Genomic DNA, 19,172 nt, shown 5'->3' on the forward strand with positions numbered 1-19,172 from the left:
GTAAATAAAAATACTACCATACTCAACAAAGAAGGGGGGACGGAGAGAAACAAAGTGATTTTTTTTTATTTATAATAATTTGTGTACTGTGTTACATTGGGATGTGGACAGGATGATGAGAGGATGTTTGAGGTGTAGTGCTAGTAACGAAGTTTAGTCACTCAGATGTGGCACAAAACGTGGTTTTGATGTTTTGGGACCAAAAAAGATTCAACCCTCTCAAATGAGGTACTTTATGGCAGCAGTTTATCATTTGTCCAAGTATATTAAGGTCAAACAATTGCATTGCTCAAAGCAGAGTCATTAATTTCTACATCTCCCCATTCCCTCCTACATGAGCAGGATCTCTTTCCACGTCAGAATCCCCACAAAAATAGCTCTTTTCTCCATAGGGCAGGATACTTCTACGCAGTATTCCACACTTGAGGGCCACACTCCCAAATCACTGCACATATAAATATATTGACTCCAAGCTTTCCTGTGTAATATACCCCTTCCCAGTAACACATTACAGCTTGCCTCCAAGTAAACTTCTCACCTTCACATTCCTAGTGTTAGATAGCATGTACCATACAATTCAAGCCATAGATAGCCAATGATATGGCAATGCAAGACATGTTAATGCCAGATAAGCATTGCAATAGTCCCACACAGAATGAACAGAACAGGATGCTTCTATAACAATCATCCATCCCCGCGCATGATCCTACTATGCACCCCTACTCATGCATCCCCTTGCCCAGTGGTTGATCTAGTCCGGTTCTTAATAGTGCCCCATTGGATGGTTTCTTCCTTAACAGTCTACCAGAACCAAGGTGCCATGCAGACTTCTCAATGTAAACCCAGTCTCCTTCCTACACAGTATAAGACCCTCAGCCCCCAAAATGAAGTGCTGCAGCACAGAACGTCTTCCAGTACAATCACCACCACAATACTCAATGGAATAAATTACCAATGGCCTCAAATATGCAATATTTATGAGGCACACAATCAGTAGAAAAGTCTACATATAGAGCATTATACCACTCTATACTATTATAGACCGATTTACATTAGACTATGCTACCAAACATGGCAAGAAAGAAACATCTTTCAGACACTCTGCATTACTAAATCAAATTCAAAATTGTATTATCTCTACAATGCTCTTGAACGAACATGCAAATCCTAATGTGCAAATACAAGAATAATAACACTGCAAATCTTGCTGCTGCGTGTATTATCTATGGAACTACAAATGCTAAATCCCTAAATGAATTAGGGAGGCTAGAGGCCCTGAAAAAATAGTGATTAACATAATGAGTTTTCCAAATACCAGAAGAATTAAAGTCCAAAACTCCTTATGAACTTCTGATTAGTACCCATGTGAATGGGTATTTCCTAGAGCCTAGAACTGGTTAGGTCTCGCAGAGAGACCTATTGGGGCCAAACCAGAAAGCTAAAACCAGGCGGATTTTGCCGGGTGCATGTGTGTCCGTGCACGCGCTTTTCATTGGCTTCCTGAGCCGCCTGCCTGCTTCACACATCAAAGCCATCAGCCTCCCTCCCACCTCCCCCTAATTGCTTTCACTTTCACGGCCACGAGCTACTTCAAAGGGATCCACTCCCCGCCACCCCCCCTCCCGCCGCTTGCATTTCCCGTACTTGCTTTTATTTTTGGCTAAGAAGTCCACAAGAGTGCATGTGCTTGCCTGATGTCTCCCTTGTGTGCTTCCCTCCTGTTCCTCCGTATTGCGCTCCCTCGTATGTCTGCGTCTCGGCCCCCACTCTCTCCTTCACATCGATATGCTTCTCTCCCCTACGCTGTGATGTTCTCTTGACTGTTGCTGTCTGCCATGTCTGAATTTTGCCCACTCCCTGTGTTGCTGTCTCCTTCGTGTACTTCTCCCTGTGTTGCTGTCGCCCTAGTGCTTTTCCCCCACCACTCTTGTTGCTCTCTCCCTTGTGAACCCAATCCCCCGCCGCTTGCATTTCCCGTACTTGTTTTTATTTTTGACTAAGAAGTCCACGAGAGTGCATGTGCTTGCCTGATGTCTCCCTTGTGTGCTTCTCTCCTGTTCCTCCGTATTGCGCTCTCTCGTATGTCTGCTTGTCTGCCCCCACTCTCTCCTTCACATCGATATGCTTCTCTCCCCTACACTGTGATGTTCTCTTGACTATTGCTGTCTGCCATGTCTGAATTTTTCCCACTCCCTGTGTTGCTGTCTCCTTCGTGTACTTCTCCCTGTGTGCCCGTCTCCCTCGTGCTTTTCCCCCACCACTCTTATTGCTCTCTCCCTTGTTTTTAACTTGTTTTTCTTGCTCTGTCTCTTATTTCATTTCAGCCTGATGGCAAAAATGCAAAAGACTCATTTTTTTTCCCTTTGTTCTAGACAGCCAGTTGCTTGTTCTGGATGGTGCTTGTGCACCGATCAGCACACATATTATTCTTTCATATACACATATATATATATATATATATATATATATATTGCAGTCCAAAAGTGCCCGAAAGCTTTAAAGAATGCACTCCCTGCAGTTTAAGCCAACAGCTTTATTTAGAACGGAAAGCCAGCAACTTCATTTCAGGTAAAGAGATTTTCGCCGACGCGTTTCAAGGACACAGCCTCTTCTTCATGGGCAGCTCAGTTGTGCACAGATGATTCCAATTGGCGCTTTTAACTCCTTCTGCGCAGTTCGTAGTTCATGTGTAGTACATTGCATGTTGGGACCTTGAGTCCCCAATTGGAAATTAGTAAATTTCTCATAGTGAGTTCAGTGCACAACTACTTACAGAGCATTTCTTCACCCTCCAGTGGGCCCTCAAATGCCTTGCTGGTTTTAATTTTCCCAAGAAACTATATATATATATACACACATATATATATATACACATTGAAGAATCTCCCCTTTGTGAACTCCGTTTAGATTTAAGGAACATCGCCCTTCTGACTCACTTTAAAAAATGCGGCTTGTTCTACGGTTATTGAAATTGGATCAATAAAGTGGTGATTCAAATTCGAACCACGCATTACATGCCTCATAAAATATTTTTGGGAATCATTCAGTGGTCAGGATTTTATTTATTTTGAGCATTCCAAAGTGGACTGCGCACTTCGAAGATCCTTTGCTGAGTATAAACGAAAATACTGCATCGTTTAAATGCATTATTTTCACATCATTGCAATACGGTACAGAGCCATTAAAAGCGCATAGCAGGCTGGGATAGCTTGTATACGATCGCCGAAGGGAGAGGAGAGTGGAATTGAATCACAGAGGAGTTTCAGTGATCTTACAGAATCGGTAAGGCGAGTTTAATCTTGTAACACAGGCTGCCATATATATTCAACACTATTGAGTCTTAGAACATGCTGTATTATCACTTTTTCAGATACATTTGAATTTTTGGGGATAGCGTTATGAGCACAATACGGCAGATGGTCGCCATTCAACGCACTGATAGTTCAGTGGTAAGCCTTTCCATTAAATGTGGTTTAGCACATAGCGTTTTTAACCTATTATGAAACATTTCAGCTAGTCGTTTATTCTTTACAGCCCATTAAAACCCTGTGAGGTTTAACATCAAGCTACTTGCTTACTGTCTGATGGACATTGCAGACAACTGGTGCGCCTTGGTGAACATAGATTTATACGCCATACCGCAATAACACGATTCTAACATACTGACGGGTAAGATTTTCACCGCTAGTGCGCTAGCATTTTACATGGCTGTATAGGGGTATTCTTTGATGAACACGTGAGGCTATGATCACCTTTCACTTAAATTTGATATACACAGGTATGGCTCCTTTCTGTTATTCCGATATTCTTTTATTTGTTGTTTAAGTCTCAGAGTGCAAATTCTAAATGCAATTATGTAACACCTTCACTATGATATGAGGAATTGCAGTATCTTGTTTTAAATAGTTGTTGGCGTGCCTCGGTGTGAACACAACTTTAGTAGCTTGCTGTGCTTGATTTGCATCCCACAGATGCTGCCTACGAATAGATTTCAATCGGTCTTCCTCTGCTTGTTAGCTCTTCATTAGCCTGCCCTTGTTTCCTTTCTAAAGTGTAGATTTACCCTCCAAAACATCACACTATCTCAGACTTTCGGTCTGCTTTTGGCCACCCAAAACCACGTTTGATTTTAAATTTACGTGTAGCGCTGTGACTAAAACGAGCTTCTGCAAACTTTAAATCTGGAAACTTTCGCCTAATTTTGCTACAAATTTGCCCATAATGACTAGACCGTTTTCAATAGTAACACAGTAACGCTTTATTTTGCAGAGAAATATTTATGTGAGAACAGCTACTATTATGTACGTATGCTTTCTATATGCTTAATTGTTGTTAACATTACACTTTTCTACAGCTTTAAGTGGGCCGGGTGCAAGCAGGTACCGCAACAGGGGCCAATGGGCCTGTGCATTTATTATCTTTGTCATTGGTTAACACTTGCAATTAGAATCCTTTCTTTCCTTTCATCCTTGCTTTCCTTCTTTTCTTTCCTTCCTTCCCATCCTTTCTTGCCTTCCTTTTCTTTCTTCCATTCCTTCCTTCCTTTCATCCCTCCCTCCCTTTCATTCATTTCTTTCTCTCCTTCCTCCCTTCGTTCTTTCTTCCCTTCCACATTATCAATCAGCACCACCACAGCACCACTCAGCGCCACCACAGCACCACTCAGCGCCACCACATTATCACTCAGCACCACCACAGCACCACCTCAGCACCAGCACAGCATCACTCAGCACCAGCACAGCACCACTCAGCACCAGCACAGCATCACTCAGCACCAGCACAGCATCACTCAGCACCAGCACAGCATCACTCAGCACCAGCACAGCATCACTCAGCACCAGCACAGCATCACTCAGCACCAGCACAGCATCACTCAGCACCAGCACAGCATCACTCAGCACCAGCCCAGCATCACTCAGCACCAGCCCAGCATCACTCAGCACCAGCACAGCATCACTCAGCACCAGCACAGCATCACTCAGCACCAGCACAGCATCACTCAGCACCAGCACAGCATCACTCAGCACCAGCACAGCATCACTCAGCACCAGCACAGCATCACTCAGCACCAGCACAGCATCACTCAGCACCAGCACAGCATCACTCACCACCAGCACAGCATCACTCAGCACCAGCACAGCATCACTCAGCACCAGCATCACTCAGCACCAGCACAGCATCACTCAGCACCAGCACAGCATCACTCACCACCAGCACAGCATCACTCACCACCAGTACAGCATCACTCAGCACCAGCACAGCATCACTCAGCACAACCCCAGGTTATAGGTATCACATTTGCGAAAGTTATAACTATTGGCATTGTAAATGACAAAGCTATTAATTTAGCTATTTTCAAAACCAACACATAAATTAAAAAAATTGTCATTTACAAGACCAATAGCTCAAACTTTCCTAATGCGAGACCTATTGCATTGCAAATGCTTGTTTTGAAGTATGGCTTCAAACTGTACCTTCTAACTTATATTTCACAAATTTTGAAAATTCTTGTTACCCTGTAGTTGATGTTCCACAGAAGACTTGGTACCACTTTAATTTCCCAACTGCAGTGGTCTCTGTATTCTAAGCAAGAGATGCAGCCTGCCTGGAGCACTGCACCCTTATGACCTGCGTGTGCATTCATCCATTGCAACCAATATGCTTACTTAAACTGGCCCTTTCCTTAATATACATCAATTCTAATCATAGCCCGTATTCAATCCCTTAGCACATATACATTATATTTATAAATATCCAGGGCTACTGACCCGTGCTTGCCTCAAATAACGATAATATAATGCACACAAATTCAATATGTATTATGTCACAAGGACAACCCTATTGTGATCACGGGGACCAGGGTCAGCATTAACTATGTAAACAGAGAGCACCAGGGGTCTATTTAGCATGTGGGTACCCCTTTTTCAAATGTATGGAGACCAGCAATCAATCAATATATGCTTCTAACAACCCAGTGGTCAGTTCTCACTTGGATTGCATATACAAAACAACAAAATACTCATAAGCGAAGGTTTCTATTATATATTATCCAATACATACGCAATGGCAGTTCGATTTAATACCAAAAGTGCAGAGGACGCAGTGTTTAAGAGAGCATAAACACATAAAATATATACACAAGGCACCATACGTTTTCCTGGTTCATTACATAGTTTTTTGTCATACACGTGCGTACAGCCATTGCACACTCTGGATCACAATTAATGTGGGAACCAAGAGAGATACTGTCAATGTTTCGAGCCCTCTCCCCCATCTGAGCGATCGGTATCTTCAGGACCAAGTCATCTGGCTTAGTACCATTAAGGAGTATGTTCAATTAACTCAAGTACATACCACCACAATTAAAAGCACGTCTACATGAACAGCATCCTCTGTAGAACAAATATTTTGCCACTTTTAGGGCACTTCCACAAGTGCCTCCCTGGTCATTCACTACAATATAAATTCTAAGAGAATCCAGGCCACAAAGAATCCACCACTACGGTTTCAACAAGCCAGACCGGACTTGCTCAGTACTACTTCACCTTGGCATGGTGAACACCATTTATCTTAAGAGCATGCAACTAATGCCTTTTGCAGGGAGGGAAGCACTATATAAATTTCAAAAGATTTGTCCAACAGAGGCGGTTGTAATTCAAGTAGTCGTCCTTTCGATTGTGGTGGCGTGTACTTGAGTCGATTGATATGTCACGCAAAATACTCCTTAATGAAACTGAGCCGATGACTTGGTCAGGGAGAGACCCACTCACTCATGGTAAACAACGTTTACCACAAAACCTTTTCCCCTCAGGGTATCACAACGCGGTCGTTATAACAACCGCATTGCGATTCCGCATACCATTACTCTGCAAGTCGGAACAACGACTTGAGGGGGGGGGGCAGGGTGGGGGGGGGGGAAGGTTGGAATAGTAAATTATATTATTCCAACATCCAGTGCCCCCCTCCGCACGTCGTTGTTCCGACTTGCTGAGTAATGGTATGCTGCATCACAACGCAGTCGTTAATAACAGTGTTGCGATTCCCTGTGTGGAAAAAGGCTGCGGGATATTGACAACAAATTCCTCACTCATACGTGGGTGGGTGGGTGGGTGGGCGGGGTCTAAACATTGACAGTTTCTCTTGGTTTGCAGATCAATTGTGATCCACAATGTTCAACAACGTTCTACACATGTATGAACAAAATCTATGTAATGAATCAGTGAGAGAGTATGGTGTTGCATGTACATATTTTATGCATTTATGCACTCGCTTAAGCACTGCATTGTCTGCACTTTTAGTATTAAGTCTTACTATCATTGCATATGTATTGGATAATATATTACCGCAACAGAAATCTGCTCAGTCATTTCCCTTACAAGAGTACCAAGGCTGATATCAAAGGGTTGGCACCACTCCATTAAGGCACAGACAACGGAATGCATTCAAAGCAACTCCCCATGATCAAAACTATTCATGCTTTCTCTTTGGAAAAAAAAACAACAAAAAAAACTGTCCAACATCCAATGAATTTGATTTCTTGTTTTATTAAACTTCAGACAAGTAGTAAATACAACTTTTCTGAAGTTTATTACACTACTCTCCTGGTTGTAATAATTAGGGAGCATATATATATATATTTTTTTTTTTATTTTCAAAACGTTATATATGTATTACCAGCGAAACAGAACAGGAATGATATTCCTAAAGTAAATGCGAAAGAACAGACTCGCTTTGTGTGACCTTAAAAACAGGAGGCATTTTACAGTCACAGAGTGACTACACCAGAAGGCTACAAATATAGATGTATGCCTCAGTAAGCCAGAAATAGGTGATCGAGTAAACTAAAATAGCATTGCAATAAACTGCAAAAATATATATCAAACGAGCGACTTACTTTCAAGCTCAAAAACAGAACTGTCCTACCAAAAAAGGCAAGAAATAATTTCCTTTTTCTTGTAAAGATATGGGAGGGACAAATACTCACGGCCATACATCTCAGTAGTCTGTCTTCCCAAATTCACATGGATTAACCAATTCGAGAGTGTTGATGAATTTAGTTTAGACAGCACTCTGATGTCCAAGTAATGCTGATTTAGCCATCATAATGTCATGCAAAAGGGCTATTCTTATTAAAATGTGTGACCATTCTCCTCTGGGGAGAGAATGTGGCCTGCGTATCAAACGGGCGTTGACTTTTGCCATAAGTGCCCAATTGCATATGAATTTTATTTGCCCATTGCATCGCGCTAATCTAGGGTCTACAGAGGAATAGGGCGGTCCCTGGAAACAAGACCTGGAACGTGTCCTCACTGAAGGCAAAGGACTACGTTCCACGCCCTGTGAAATTACATGAGGCGGTGCCAGCAGCCTTATCAGTCTTTGTGATTTAGTGTGACCAGAATTTTTTCTTTGTGTGACTGGTCTACTGTCCCCTCTGGTATAAAGTTCTGCTGTTATCTGAACCCCGACCCTTGCACAGACACCAGTATGCATGTGCAATGAGTGTGGGATGCCTATAGATTAGGACTTTATATGAACGGATAGGGAGTACTGGCAACAATTCGATCCAATCTAGCCCCTAGTTTAGCATGGCACAATATGGAGAATGGATACACTTGGCCCCAGAGACAGAGGAAGCATGTCTCCTCAGAGGGAAGAAAGCGGTCTCGGGTTCTGCGTGCTATTGTTAAGGACACAGGAGATTGGCAACAAAGCAGCAAATTTGTAAAAGCTGCACACAGTTAGTTGTCACATTAATTTTGACTTGAGAAGCAAGCCAGGCTCAATGTAGAGTTATTTGATACCATGGAGTGCCAACTATGGTCGCACCGTTCACGGGTTAGCAAAGCTGAGGGGGGGGGGGGTCAGCGTGCAACCCTGCACTCACCAATGGGGCGACCAAGTCTTTTGACATTAAAAACAATAGTTTTGTGGTTTTACTGTCAAAACACATAAAATACATGTTCTGCTTGTGAAATATGCTGCACCCTGCCTTAGGTCTGGTACAGGGGTGACGTAAAAATGTGTCAGGGAGACATTTGATTTTGCAATGGCTTTAAATAGAAAAGTCGGGCTAGCGGTTCAAAACAGTTCTTCCAGTCTGAAAAGGCAGACTGATCAACTTGCTTTACCTTTATCTCGCCTACGGTGGCACAACCAGTGTTGCAGTCCTTGCGTTGACTCTGTAACTACAGGGCCTGGATACCATATACTAGGGACTTGCAGGTAAGCTAGTTTATGCCAACTGGTTATAGCCAACTTAACATACACATTTTCGGATCAGGGTATTGACACGAAGGTCTGGTTAGCAGGCCTCAGTGCACTCAGTCGAAAAACCAGCAGCAATCAATCAAAAAAGCTGGGGGCGGTGACCATACAAAAAAAAGGCATTTTCTAACAGACTGCGTTGAAATAATGGCAGTCTTTCACTAGTGGGGGAGGGAGGGCATGTTCTTTGCATAAGGGACTATGGCACAACTGCTTCACCAACAAAAAGTCAGAATCACACCCTGGGTTCCTATATATTTCACTGTTTTAGCTAGTTATGGTTAACACTGTGGAATCTGCAGTCCCTGAATAAAATGCAATGTTGAATCTATTACCATTTCTACACTAATTAATAAAACACTATGTTTGAGTGATTAAGGTGTACCAAGTCCGCAATAATGAAAGTCACTCAGTCCAGAATACTTCATCTGACAATTCCAACTCAACCAACAAGGAACAGAAAGGAGGATATGGGGGAGGGGGGACACTGGGGAGATATAGGGTGCTTTCTATTCTGGAACCTTCAAGAACAATACTTTGCTACAAAAAGAAAAGCAATACTCACAATGATGAGGATATCTGGCTTAATGTTTGGAATCTCTGCTGCCATCAAGTGACGGTCTTCCTGACGTGAGAAATCGCCAGTGTACAGAATCTAGACAAAGTATGAAAAGGCACATTAGAGACCAAACAAAACTAAGGCCAGTCAGTCACTGAGGCCCACAATGAGATCTGCAACAACAACAAAACTTGAGAAACCTTTGTGAAAACCAAGTTTAATCTTAACTTCTTGCTTATAACCTCCAGTGGACCATTCCTTGGCCATCATCTCCAACTGAAACTACGTACAGATCTTTTGAAGGGAGTATTCAATAGAAAAACAATCACACTGTCAAAGTTTAATGGGATCATAAGGAATACAGCAACACCATGTTCACCATGCTTTCAAATGTGTGGTTAGAATAAAAATTGAACAAAATATACCTTAATACCAGCTATTTCAATCATGAACATGGCTGCTCCCAGGACATGACCTGCATGGTAACACCAGAACTTGATTCCTGCTACTTCTTTAACTTCATGGAAGTTGATAGTTTCAATTTTGTCCATACTTTCCTCCAGATCGGTCTCCGTGTAAAGCATGTCATCTGCTGAAATGTTACTACAAGAAAAAAACACATGTATTAAAAAAAAAAAGGAAGAGTTAAAAACTCCTGTACAGACTGGTTTACGTACACCCGATTTACAAGAAAACAGACACTGAATGCCTAACATGGCACAATGCTAAGATATTGCTACACTCGCTCAAAGAGGAGGAAACCGTCTTTTAGGACAATTGCTGGATAGAAGGTAGTGAACACACGCAATGGAGAGCTACACGTCCATAAGATCACCATTATCACAGTTCTCTTTTAAGAAAATATTATGACCCTCCATCTTTCTCCAGGAACTACTGTCCCTTTCTTTGGGGATCTTCACTTTGTTACAAATGAATTGCGGGCAAACATCTGGTCATTTATGGAGGAATTCAACTTGGACTTCAAGCTTCAAAACACTGTGTTCTTTAAGCTACTATCTGGTCACTATTTGATCCCTACACACACACACACACACACACACACACACTACACCCACCCACAGCCAGTGGAAAACCCATTGTAAAATACTTGTGTCTACCACATTGTGTCACTCTGTGCCCATTAATAACCATTCTACTTCTGATCATACTATAATATACCTCTTCAGAAGAAAAAGGCAAAATAAATAATCATACGATCTCCAGGCATTCTTGTACCAAAATTTACAAGGGTTTTGTCTCTCCAGAAAAACAGTTGTAATTTGAGCAAAACCTTGAAACTTCCCTTTAATTCAATATCTTGCATGTGCAGCCATCTCTCCATCCTCATGCCTGCAACCATGGATCTGGAGCAACTTTTGCTCAATGAAATTACTACAGCGCAAATTATTTGAACTGTAACGCCAGATGCGTAATGCGTAATCAGGCTACTTCCAAAAATCACTACTTCAAGTCAACCCCACGAACAACCTGTAAACCCAATCAAATATTAACAAAGCATCATGTGAACTACTGCACATCTCACTTCCAGCACATCTTTATTACTTACTTTTCTAACACAATCATCACCAATAGGGATACCAACGGTATACTACCTAACCTTGCTCCACTAATACAATTAATCCCCTCAAACCGGGTTTCTATGATGTACAGTACAGTCGGCAGAAATTGAACTTGCAGGTTATCAACTTGACACCTCCGTACTGAAGACCAAAGATTGCAGGGACCTCACAAATTGCAGAGGAGAGCGTTCATTTCTATCGTGGTCATTCAATGCAAAATCTCACTGGTCGGAAAGAAAGTTACCCTACTCTGAAGTGCAGCCCTTTGTTGATTAATTACGTACGGATCATCTAATAAATGAAAGTACACTGGAAAGCCCCTAATCTGGGAGAAGGAAAAAGCCCATAAGCAATAACAGTTATTGAACTTTAGCACAACTTTTACCATTTGTAGTTTATGAAATGGTACGCGGGCAAAAATGTTTCCTGTTATTCTGTAAAACAAAAAGTCTGACGTTCGGCAAAATGAGACCACGTTCAGGGGTATCACTTGATAAGCAGGGGCTACTGGCCCTTAATCATGGGGGTGGGGTTAATTGGCCTCAATGTCCATGGGTCAGGCCTACTATACCCATGCCAACTAGGCCAAGTACAACAGATTGAGCACTTTACCGTCAGTGGTAGCAAGGATGAGCAGTCACAGGCTTCTCGGAGGTAACATGGATTTGATTAGGACTTGATCACACTGAAGCACAATAATTTAATGTACAACCAGGTGCTTATCTTTCAAGAAACAAAAGTACTTTAATACAGAGTAGAACAGAATGCTTCACATAAACTTAGACAAAGCACAATATAGTGTCTTGGGAGATACTGGGCAAGGCTGCGCTTCCATTTACCACCTCTCCCCTGTTTATCCACTAAGCGGTTTACCCCGGGGATTAGAGCATTAGCACAACTATGCACAACATCTACCCGAGTATACTCCCTTCTTTAGTGATAGAGGACTGGAAACTAGAACAAGTGGTATCCCACTTTTATAGAGGAAAAGCAGACAGGCCATGTGTATCCATCATCTGCACTCTCAGAAACCGCTTGGGTGAGTCATGTTAAAAGTGTGCTTTCCAGCTGTTCTCTAGACACAGCCTTTGTGTAGAGTCATGTATTTCACAAAAGTCGTCTTCAACCTAGAGTACCCACAACAGAGGCCCAATTATGCGATATTTCTGCCCCTGGATTTCATCTGCCAACTGAAATTGTAATCATGGGAAAAACAAAAAGGAAGTCATCTCAGTGGTTCCCTTCACGATGCAAAACGTAGTCTGCATTCCCACCCTTCATCCCTCCCATCCACCAAAAGGAAGGTCAGGAAGACTAATCAGAAGATTCCTGCCCAAAATAAGTCCTAAGTGAATTTCTAAAGAAGCCTCGCCTCCTCTTCCTTCACGTCAGTGTCTAGGGCTCCATCCTCAGGAATGTCAGCAGTGGACTTCCACGGTCTGGAAAAAAAACCTCATCTTCATCTTATGCAGAAGGACAGGCCAAGAGTATCCAAAATGGATCCTATAGGCCTCCATTACTTTAGCAAACACACACCATGTATGTACCAGGCAGGCTACATACACAAACACACACTTGTGATGTTAGCTCTAGGATTTGGGTGAGTGCACAGAAGATAAACTTTAAATGAGTACGCCAGAAAGCTGCCACTATAGAGACACAGATAAAATGGTCAGATTACAACTATATATCCACCATCGGTCATTGAGTGCATGCTCGGTGTGCCCCTCTGAGTCATACGACAGGTCCAGGACTTTATTCAAGTCAAGGGACAGTCCTTGTTCTCTGTGCACACACTAGATTAGCGTGGTGTTAGGGTAAAAAATCAAGTCAGTCAGGTACACAGGGCAGGCAAACAAAGGTAGACTATGCATGGGCATCACTGTCCCAAGAGATAATGGCAGGAGGTTCGAACACATCCCCTCCCACTACTGTGTCCACTTTAGAATTTTTTCGCCCTCTTATTGAAAGGCTGGGAATTCACTTAATGTCAATTAGTTAGTGGAATAAAATCAAGCAAAGAAATCATGAAGCAAAAAATGAAAAACAAATAAAAACACACCAGTGCCGAGGTTGCATGCTTACTTCACATCTACAATGGCAAGACAAACTCACAAACCAAACAATCAATTCAATGAAATGGACAGTTAGATCCAAAACGACAGACAATAATACAATTAAAAAAAGCAGAAGTAACCATCTTTTTTAAAAGCACAAAACACCCCACTGCAGCTGCAGTATCTTACAGTACCAGTATGGGTGAAAGTGTACAGTATTGATTGAAAATGCGGTCTCTTCAGAAGCGCAAAGTCTCTTTAATTAAGGCTTCATGGCTTTGAACAGAATAGTTTTTGCATGTGTAGGTTTATGTGGTGCTAAAATCCCTCCAGTAGCTTTACCCCGAGAGTCCACAATAACCTCAACAACAAAACAATCATTTGCAATGCAATAGGTCTCGCATTTGCGAGAGTTTGAGCTATTGGCATTGTAAATGACAATGCCTTTTATGTATGTGTTTTGAAAACCTGCAAGTGGTGCATGAACAGACACTTTGTACTGTGCAGTTTCTCAACATATAAATAACAAAATAACTTAAAATACTTGAAAACTGACATACTTAAGACGTGAATCTGTGGTGGAAAGGTTTGCAAAGTCATACCATCAAAAGGTACTGCAATGCCATACTTCTGGCAGATTGTGTACTACTCAGGTGCTAATTAGCAATAAAAAGCTATTCGCATTGAAATTCAATGCACGTAAACTAATCGCTGATGGATACTAAAATCCGGCACGGCATTGAATCACATGCATCAATACTGGGACATCTCTATCTAAACAACTGGAGATGAGTATACTGAGAGCTAGGAAGAATTAAACATGGGCAGCAACCACAAAACAAAAACATAAACCTCCTAAATAAAATACTGAAAAGGCCATAAAAGAATCGGAGTGTGGAGAAAGAGGTTTGGCAGGTGGGGAACTAGTAACAGACTCCTGCCACGATCTGGTGTGCTCCCCAGAGTCGCATGGACCGATTTCTGATTGTGGAGAAGCGTGGCTCAATGGTTAGAGCGGCAGACCCTGATGCAGAGGTCTGGCCCGGGACCAGGGTTCAATTCCCAGGCTCGGCGGCTCTTGGACTCAATCTCCCCGGACCTGATAATTCTCGCCTCGGTGCCTAGTATAATCATGGGTCCCACTCTGTGACTCTGGGCAATAGCTTGCCTAATCTCCACAACGGCCCCAGCAGCGCTTGGATGCCTGGCTTCACCTTGGGGGTGCCCAGGAGTGAACATCTCACAGGAAAGCCAGGAAGGGTTCCACAGCGGTATTAATACAGCGCTACGAGACCTCTGGGTAGAAGGCCTTCTATAAATACAAAACACACACATTTACATTTCTAAACCCCTGGTGCAAGGACTTAGTACAACGCACCTACAACAATTAGAAATACAGTTCGACTTTGAACCATAAGCAACCTACTAAGCAAAACTGTGCGGTGGTATTTTCTGGTCATAATTAGTCCCACTCGAGGAGTTCAGGGATACAGTGGACCTCCAAACCCTCTTTCATTGATAAAAACATGCTCAAATCAGCACCAACACTGGGTAAATGTTTCTTTTTTTAAACTCAAGTGGAGTGCATAAAATATGAGCGGTGCCCACACAATGAGAAAATAAGTGCAGCAATGCATGAAACAGCCAGTGAATATAATATGTGAATAGTTCTAACATGGTTAGAATATCTCTAGCATCCTAACACCCTATTAGTACTTCTAAACGCTAAGCTTAAATTTAGCAGAAGCAAATAATTGCAAGTCTATAAGTAAATTTTTTACGATGGATCGCACAGCATACCTTTCTTAGCGAAAAATAGCTGTTCGCTATCCAAGCCAATGCTGAGCAGGTCACTTCTCTGCCCCACTCTGGGCACAATAATTGAAACCATATGGCAGGAAATGCGCATAATAGACACAAATAGGCCAGGGGCGGAGCTATGCGCCGGCCTCTGGACTATTGGAGTCTATTTTACAACACAACACACAGAAGGCCAATAGCAGGCCGCAAATGGAAAATCACACGCACGAGCTGTGCATTTTCCAGGTCCATTTTCAAAACCCGGCCAAAAGGACTTTCGCTGCGCAGTGTATCGCTAGGCATGAGACCTAAAAAGAGGTGTACAAACACACGAATCAGGTATGTTGACAGTTTCTGAAAACCTCCTGCATATTCTCTTGTTCTAAATGTGGCAAGTTCGCAGTAAGTGCATAGGGAAGTCGTTGCTATGAAATTGGGATGAGCTCAAGATACAAGCACCCCGATGCATTAACAGGATTTAGGACTGGATAATCATATTGCATATTTCATCTATTAAATGGCTGTGATTGAGGAACCATTAACCTTAGAGACCGATATATTTGCTCTAATCACAGATGAATCTTTAGTTAGCATAATATAAATTTCCAATTTTAAGTTTAATGCAGGCTATCCTAACAAATCAAGATGGTAAAATAGACAGAATTATGAATAATATTTCTCACTACTTCCACCCTCAATCAGCTTCCAGAACAACATCTGAAATGACTGCAAGCAAAGATATCTATAAGAATTAATAATGTGCAATATATGAAAAACATTGCATTCTCCCCATCCTGTGAGCGTGTAAATTAAATATGCCACAACCCCTAGCTATGTAACAGACTTCTTTATTCTTCAGCATAAAATCAAACACAGTCCACTAACGGTATAAATTATTTGAGAGGTACATAGACTATTAGTTGATGAAATGCGCTCAGCTATTTGATCAGGACGTTCAGGCGGGTCTACCTCACTCACGCTCTCAAGACTGGACGAACAGCGACTCAGGTGTCTTAAGTACAACTAGTCCATGGCGACGGGCTATCTGGGAGGACTTTGTCACCATGTGTCCTATGGTCCTTACATCTCTCAGTGGGTTTACAGCAAACAGTGTCCGTTTTCCGCATCAGTTTCTGTTTGACCAGCACCCAGTCTCCTCTTTTGACGAAGGTTCATGGGCGTGTTGGCGCTGATCAGCAAGAGTTTCATTTTTGCACATTTGAGAAGTGTCTGTGACATGAACCTCATCAGCGTTTATTGATCAGTCTGATGTCCACTGTGGTAGCTTGTTTCCTATGGCTTTCCCAAATAGGAAAGTCGCAGGACTCTCACCAGTGGTGGAGTAAGAAGTTGTCTGACAGACATGAAGAGCTTGACAAATTGCTTGTTTCAGACAGATATTCCCAAACGACGCTAACTGAATTCTGTTGAGGGTGCCCATAAATTGTTCAACACTGTTAGCCAGAGTGGAGTGCTCTTTCGATGCTTGATGCGGAGTTGACTCAGAAACACTTTGAACTCCTATTAAAAAGGTGGGCCATTGTCTGTTTTGAGACTAGTGGGTATATATACCCCATGCTACAAAGAGGTTATCAAGCCACTGGATGACTAATCATGAGTGGTTAAGGAGATGTTTTCCAAAGGAAAACGTAAGTATTCATCCGATTTTCCAGGGGTCCGCAGAAATTAACTGCCACTTTTCCCAGGCATGTGCAGGAAGGTCAGACATAGTCAATGGAAGCTGTGTCACTTTAGGAGCTAACATCAATGGATGCTGTGTCACTTTAGGAGCTAAATAGTTACACAGATGACATCCTTTCAGCTCTTTCTCAACTCATTAGTCAAGGTGAGGGAACCACTCAATCCCTCAGGGCTCTTTTTGTAGCTGCAATGCCACGATGTCCTTCATGGTCAAGCTCAATAACTTGTTGTCTCAGGCATGAAGATTCACAAGCCTCTCAATACAATTCCTTCTGGAGTGATAGATAAGGCATCTTGTACTTTTTTACATTTCTAAAATTCAACGTCATCAGCAAATGGTCGAACACTTTTCTTCCAAAAGTGAGATGAAATAAGGTCTTGGAGTATGCTATGTTCTTGTCTGTGTTGGTAGTAAAAGTATTCTGTTCAAGTGATAAAGCTGCTGGTGTACTAGACATCCCAATAAAGTGAACATTCTCCCCATCCACTTTGGATGTTGAACTATGGCGCAGTAGCGGCACTCCTGTAAAGTAATCAGCAGGGTTATTAGCCTTATTTTGGCTTGTGTACAATTCGGTAATCATATTCTTCCAGTCGCAATCTCCACCTCTAAATTAGAGGAGGCATCATGACGTTTGGGTTTCCCAAAGATGCCTGCTGATCGGTGATTGCGGTGAAATGTTTTCCATACAGAAACACATGAAAATGTGTGTAGCCCCACACCTCACCCAGACTCTTTCCCAGTTTCAGATAGACTTTGAATGGCATAGGTCACTGTGTGTCTGGGCGTTCAGATGACCATTATGTTGTACAAGAATAGTTCCCAGCCACACAGACTCAAACACTGACTGTAGGTAATATGAAACAAAAGTAAGGAACACTGCAACGAGCTTCAAATAAAACGTTAAACAGTAATATCTTCAATTTACTTTTAAGACTTAACAGTGGGTTTCCTTTTTCAGTTTGGTTGGCAGTAAGTTCCATAACTTGGAACTCCCACTTTTTATAATTTTATTCCTAACGGACAACTTTCCTTTTTTGCCCACTTAATCACATTGTCCATATTAAACAGATCTTTTGTTTTAAGCCATGCTGAAGTTGTGGAACACGTGCATTTAGGAGCCATGGTTGACAATTTAACTTTGACGTAGACAAAAAACAGCTTGAGTGGAAGGGAACACGTGTTCACATACAGCAATACTGACCAACTTTCTAGAAGCAACATTCTTCATCATCTAGTCTATACATATATATATCTTGAAAATACTCACACTACTTTAGGCAATAATCAAATCTAGCTCCTATAATTGTTCATGCAGCACTCTTTTTCAGACAACGTATGTTGGCGCAATCGTAAATAGGAGCACAGAAAGAGGACTCATTTGTATTTGACAAGATAAACATATGCCTATAGCCTTAAATAAATGGTTTCTGAAGCTGTATTGTGCAACGTTCCCTTGACTGTCTGGAAGTGGATGTTCTTCTGCTCTGGTTTAATCAGAGAAGGGAAAGTCATAATAGTTGGTTCAAAGACTTTAAAAAAAATGTTTTAATGATATTATTCACATCAATCAGGAGATTTGAATCACCCAGTGGACGTAAACTGAAAGCAGGCTGTAACTCACCTGACTTTGACATAATCTGAAAGAAGCCACCTATAAATAGCTTTTGTCGCATGAGTCATAAATGTCCTCCCTTTAAAACTGGTTTTCTGGAGAAACCATGGTAGTGCACCACAGTGGTCCAAATGGAAGCTGGAAGAAAAGTAGCCTGTTAATATAATACCAGGGTTGCAAATATAACAAAAACAAAATAGGGTTGTCCCCTTCTAATAGCTATAGTGATCAGTTTAATGTATTGAAGCCCCCACTGAAAAAGCAGTCAAAGTGTTCACCAAAAAGTCAAAAATTTGATATCTAGGTACATTTTATTCTACATAAATACATCAGGGTGTTCCTCCTGAAACACTCAGAAAACATGCAACTGCACTGTGGACAGAACGGCAGGTTAAAGACCCAGTTTTGAGAACAAACTTGTAAGGAAGATTGCTACCTCACACATACTGCAGGCACTTAAATTGGCCTAGACGTAACCAGGGGTTGTACATGATCAATCGGATGAGGAGTTTGGACAAACAACCAACTGACTAAAGATGCTCTCAAAGTTGGGAATCTGAGTTCTGCTTTTCTCATAAAACATTTGGTAACA

The 19,172-nt window shown here is 42.0% G+C and overlaps 1 protein-coding gene across 1 annotated transcript in view; it reads right to left on the reverse strand.

The window, feature by feature from the left end:
• The window catches only part of CPSF3 (cleavage and polyadenylation specific factor 3), a 258,178-nt gene that overhangs the window by 216,255 nt on the left and 22,751 nt on the right, over positions 1–19,172 (reverse strand). Inside the window, exons 4-6 of the mRNA XM_086926362.1 lie at positions 18,590–18,718; positions 10,252–10,429; positions 9,833–9,922 (exon numbers count right to left, since the gene is read on the reverse strand). Coding sequence (XP_086782488.1) covers positions 9,833–9,922; positions 10,252–10,429; positions 18,590–18,718 — 397 coding nt within the window. The remainder of the gene's footprint in view (positions 1–9,832; positions 9,923–10,251; positions 10,430–18,589; positions 18,719–19,172) is intronic.

The sequence above is a fragment of the Lissotriton vulgaris genome, chromosome 6 (genome assembly GCF_964263255.1).
Source record: "Lissotriton vulgaris chromosome 6, aLisVul1.2, whole genome shotgun sequence".
NCBI lineage: Eukaryota > Metazoa > Chordata > Amphibia > Caudata > Salamandridae > Lissotriton > Lissotriton vulgaris.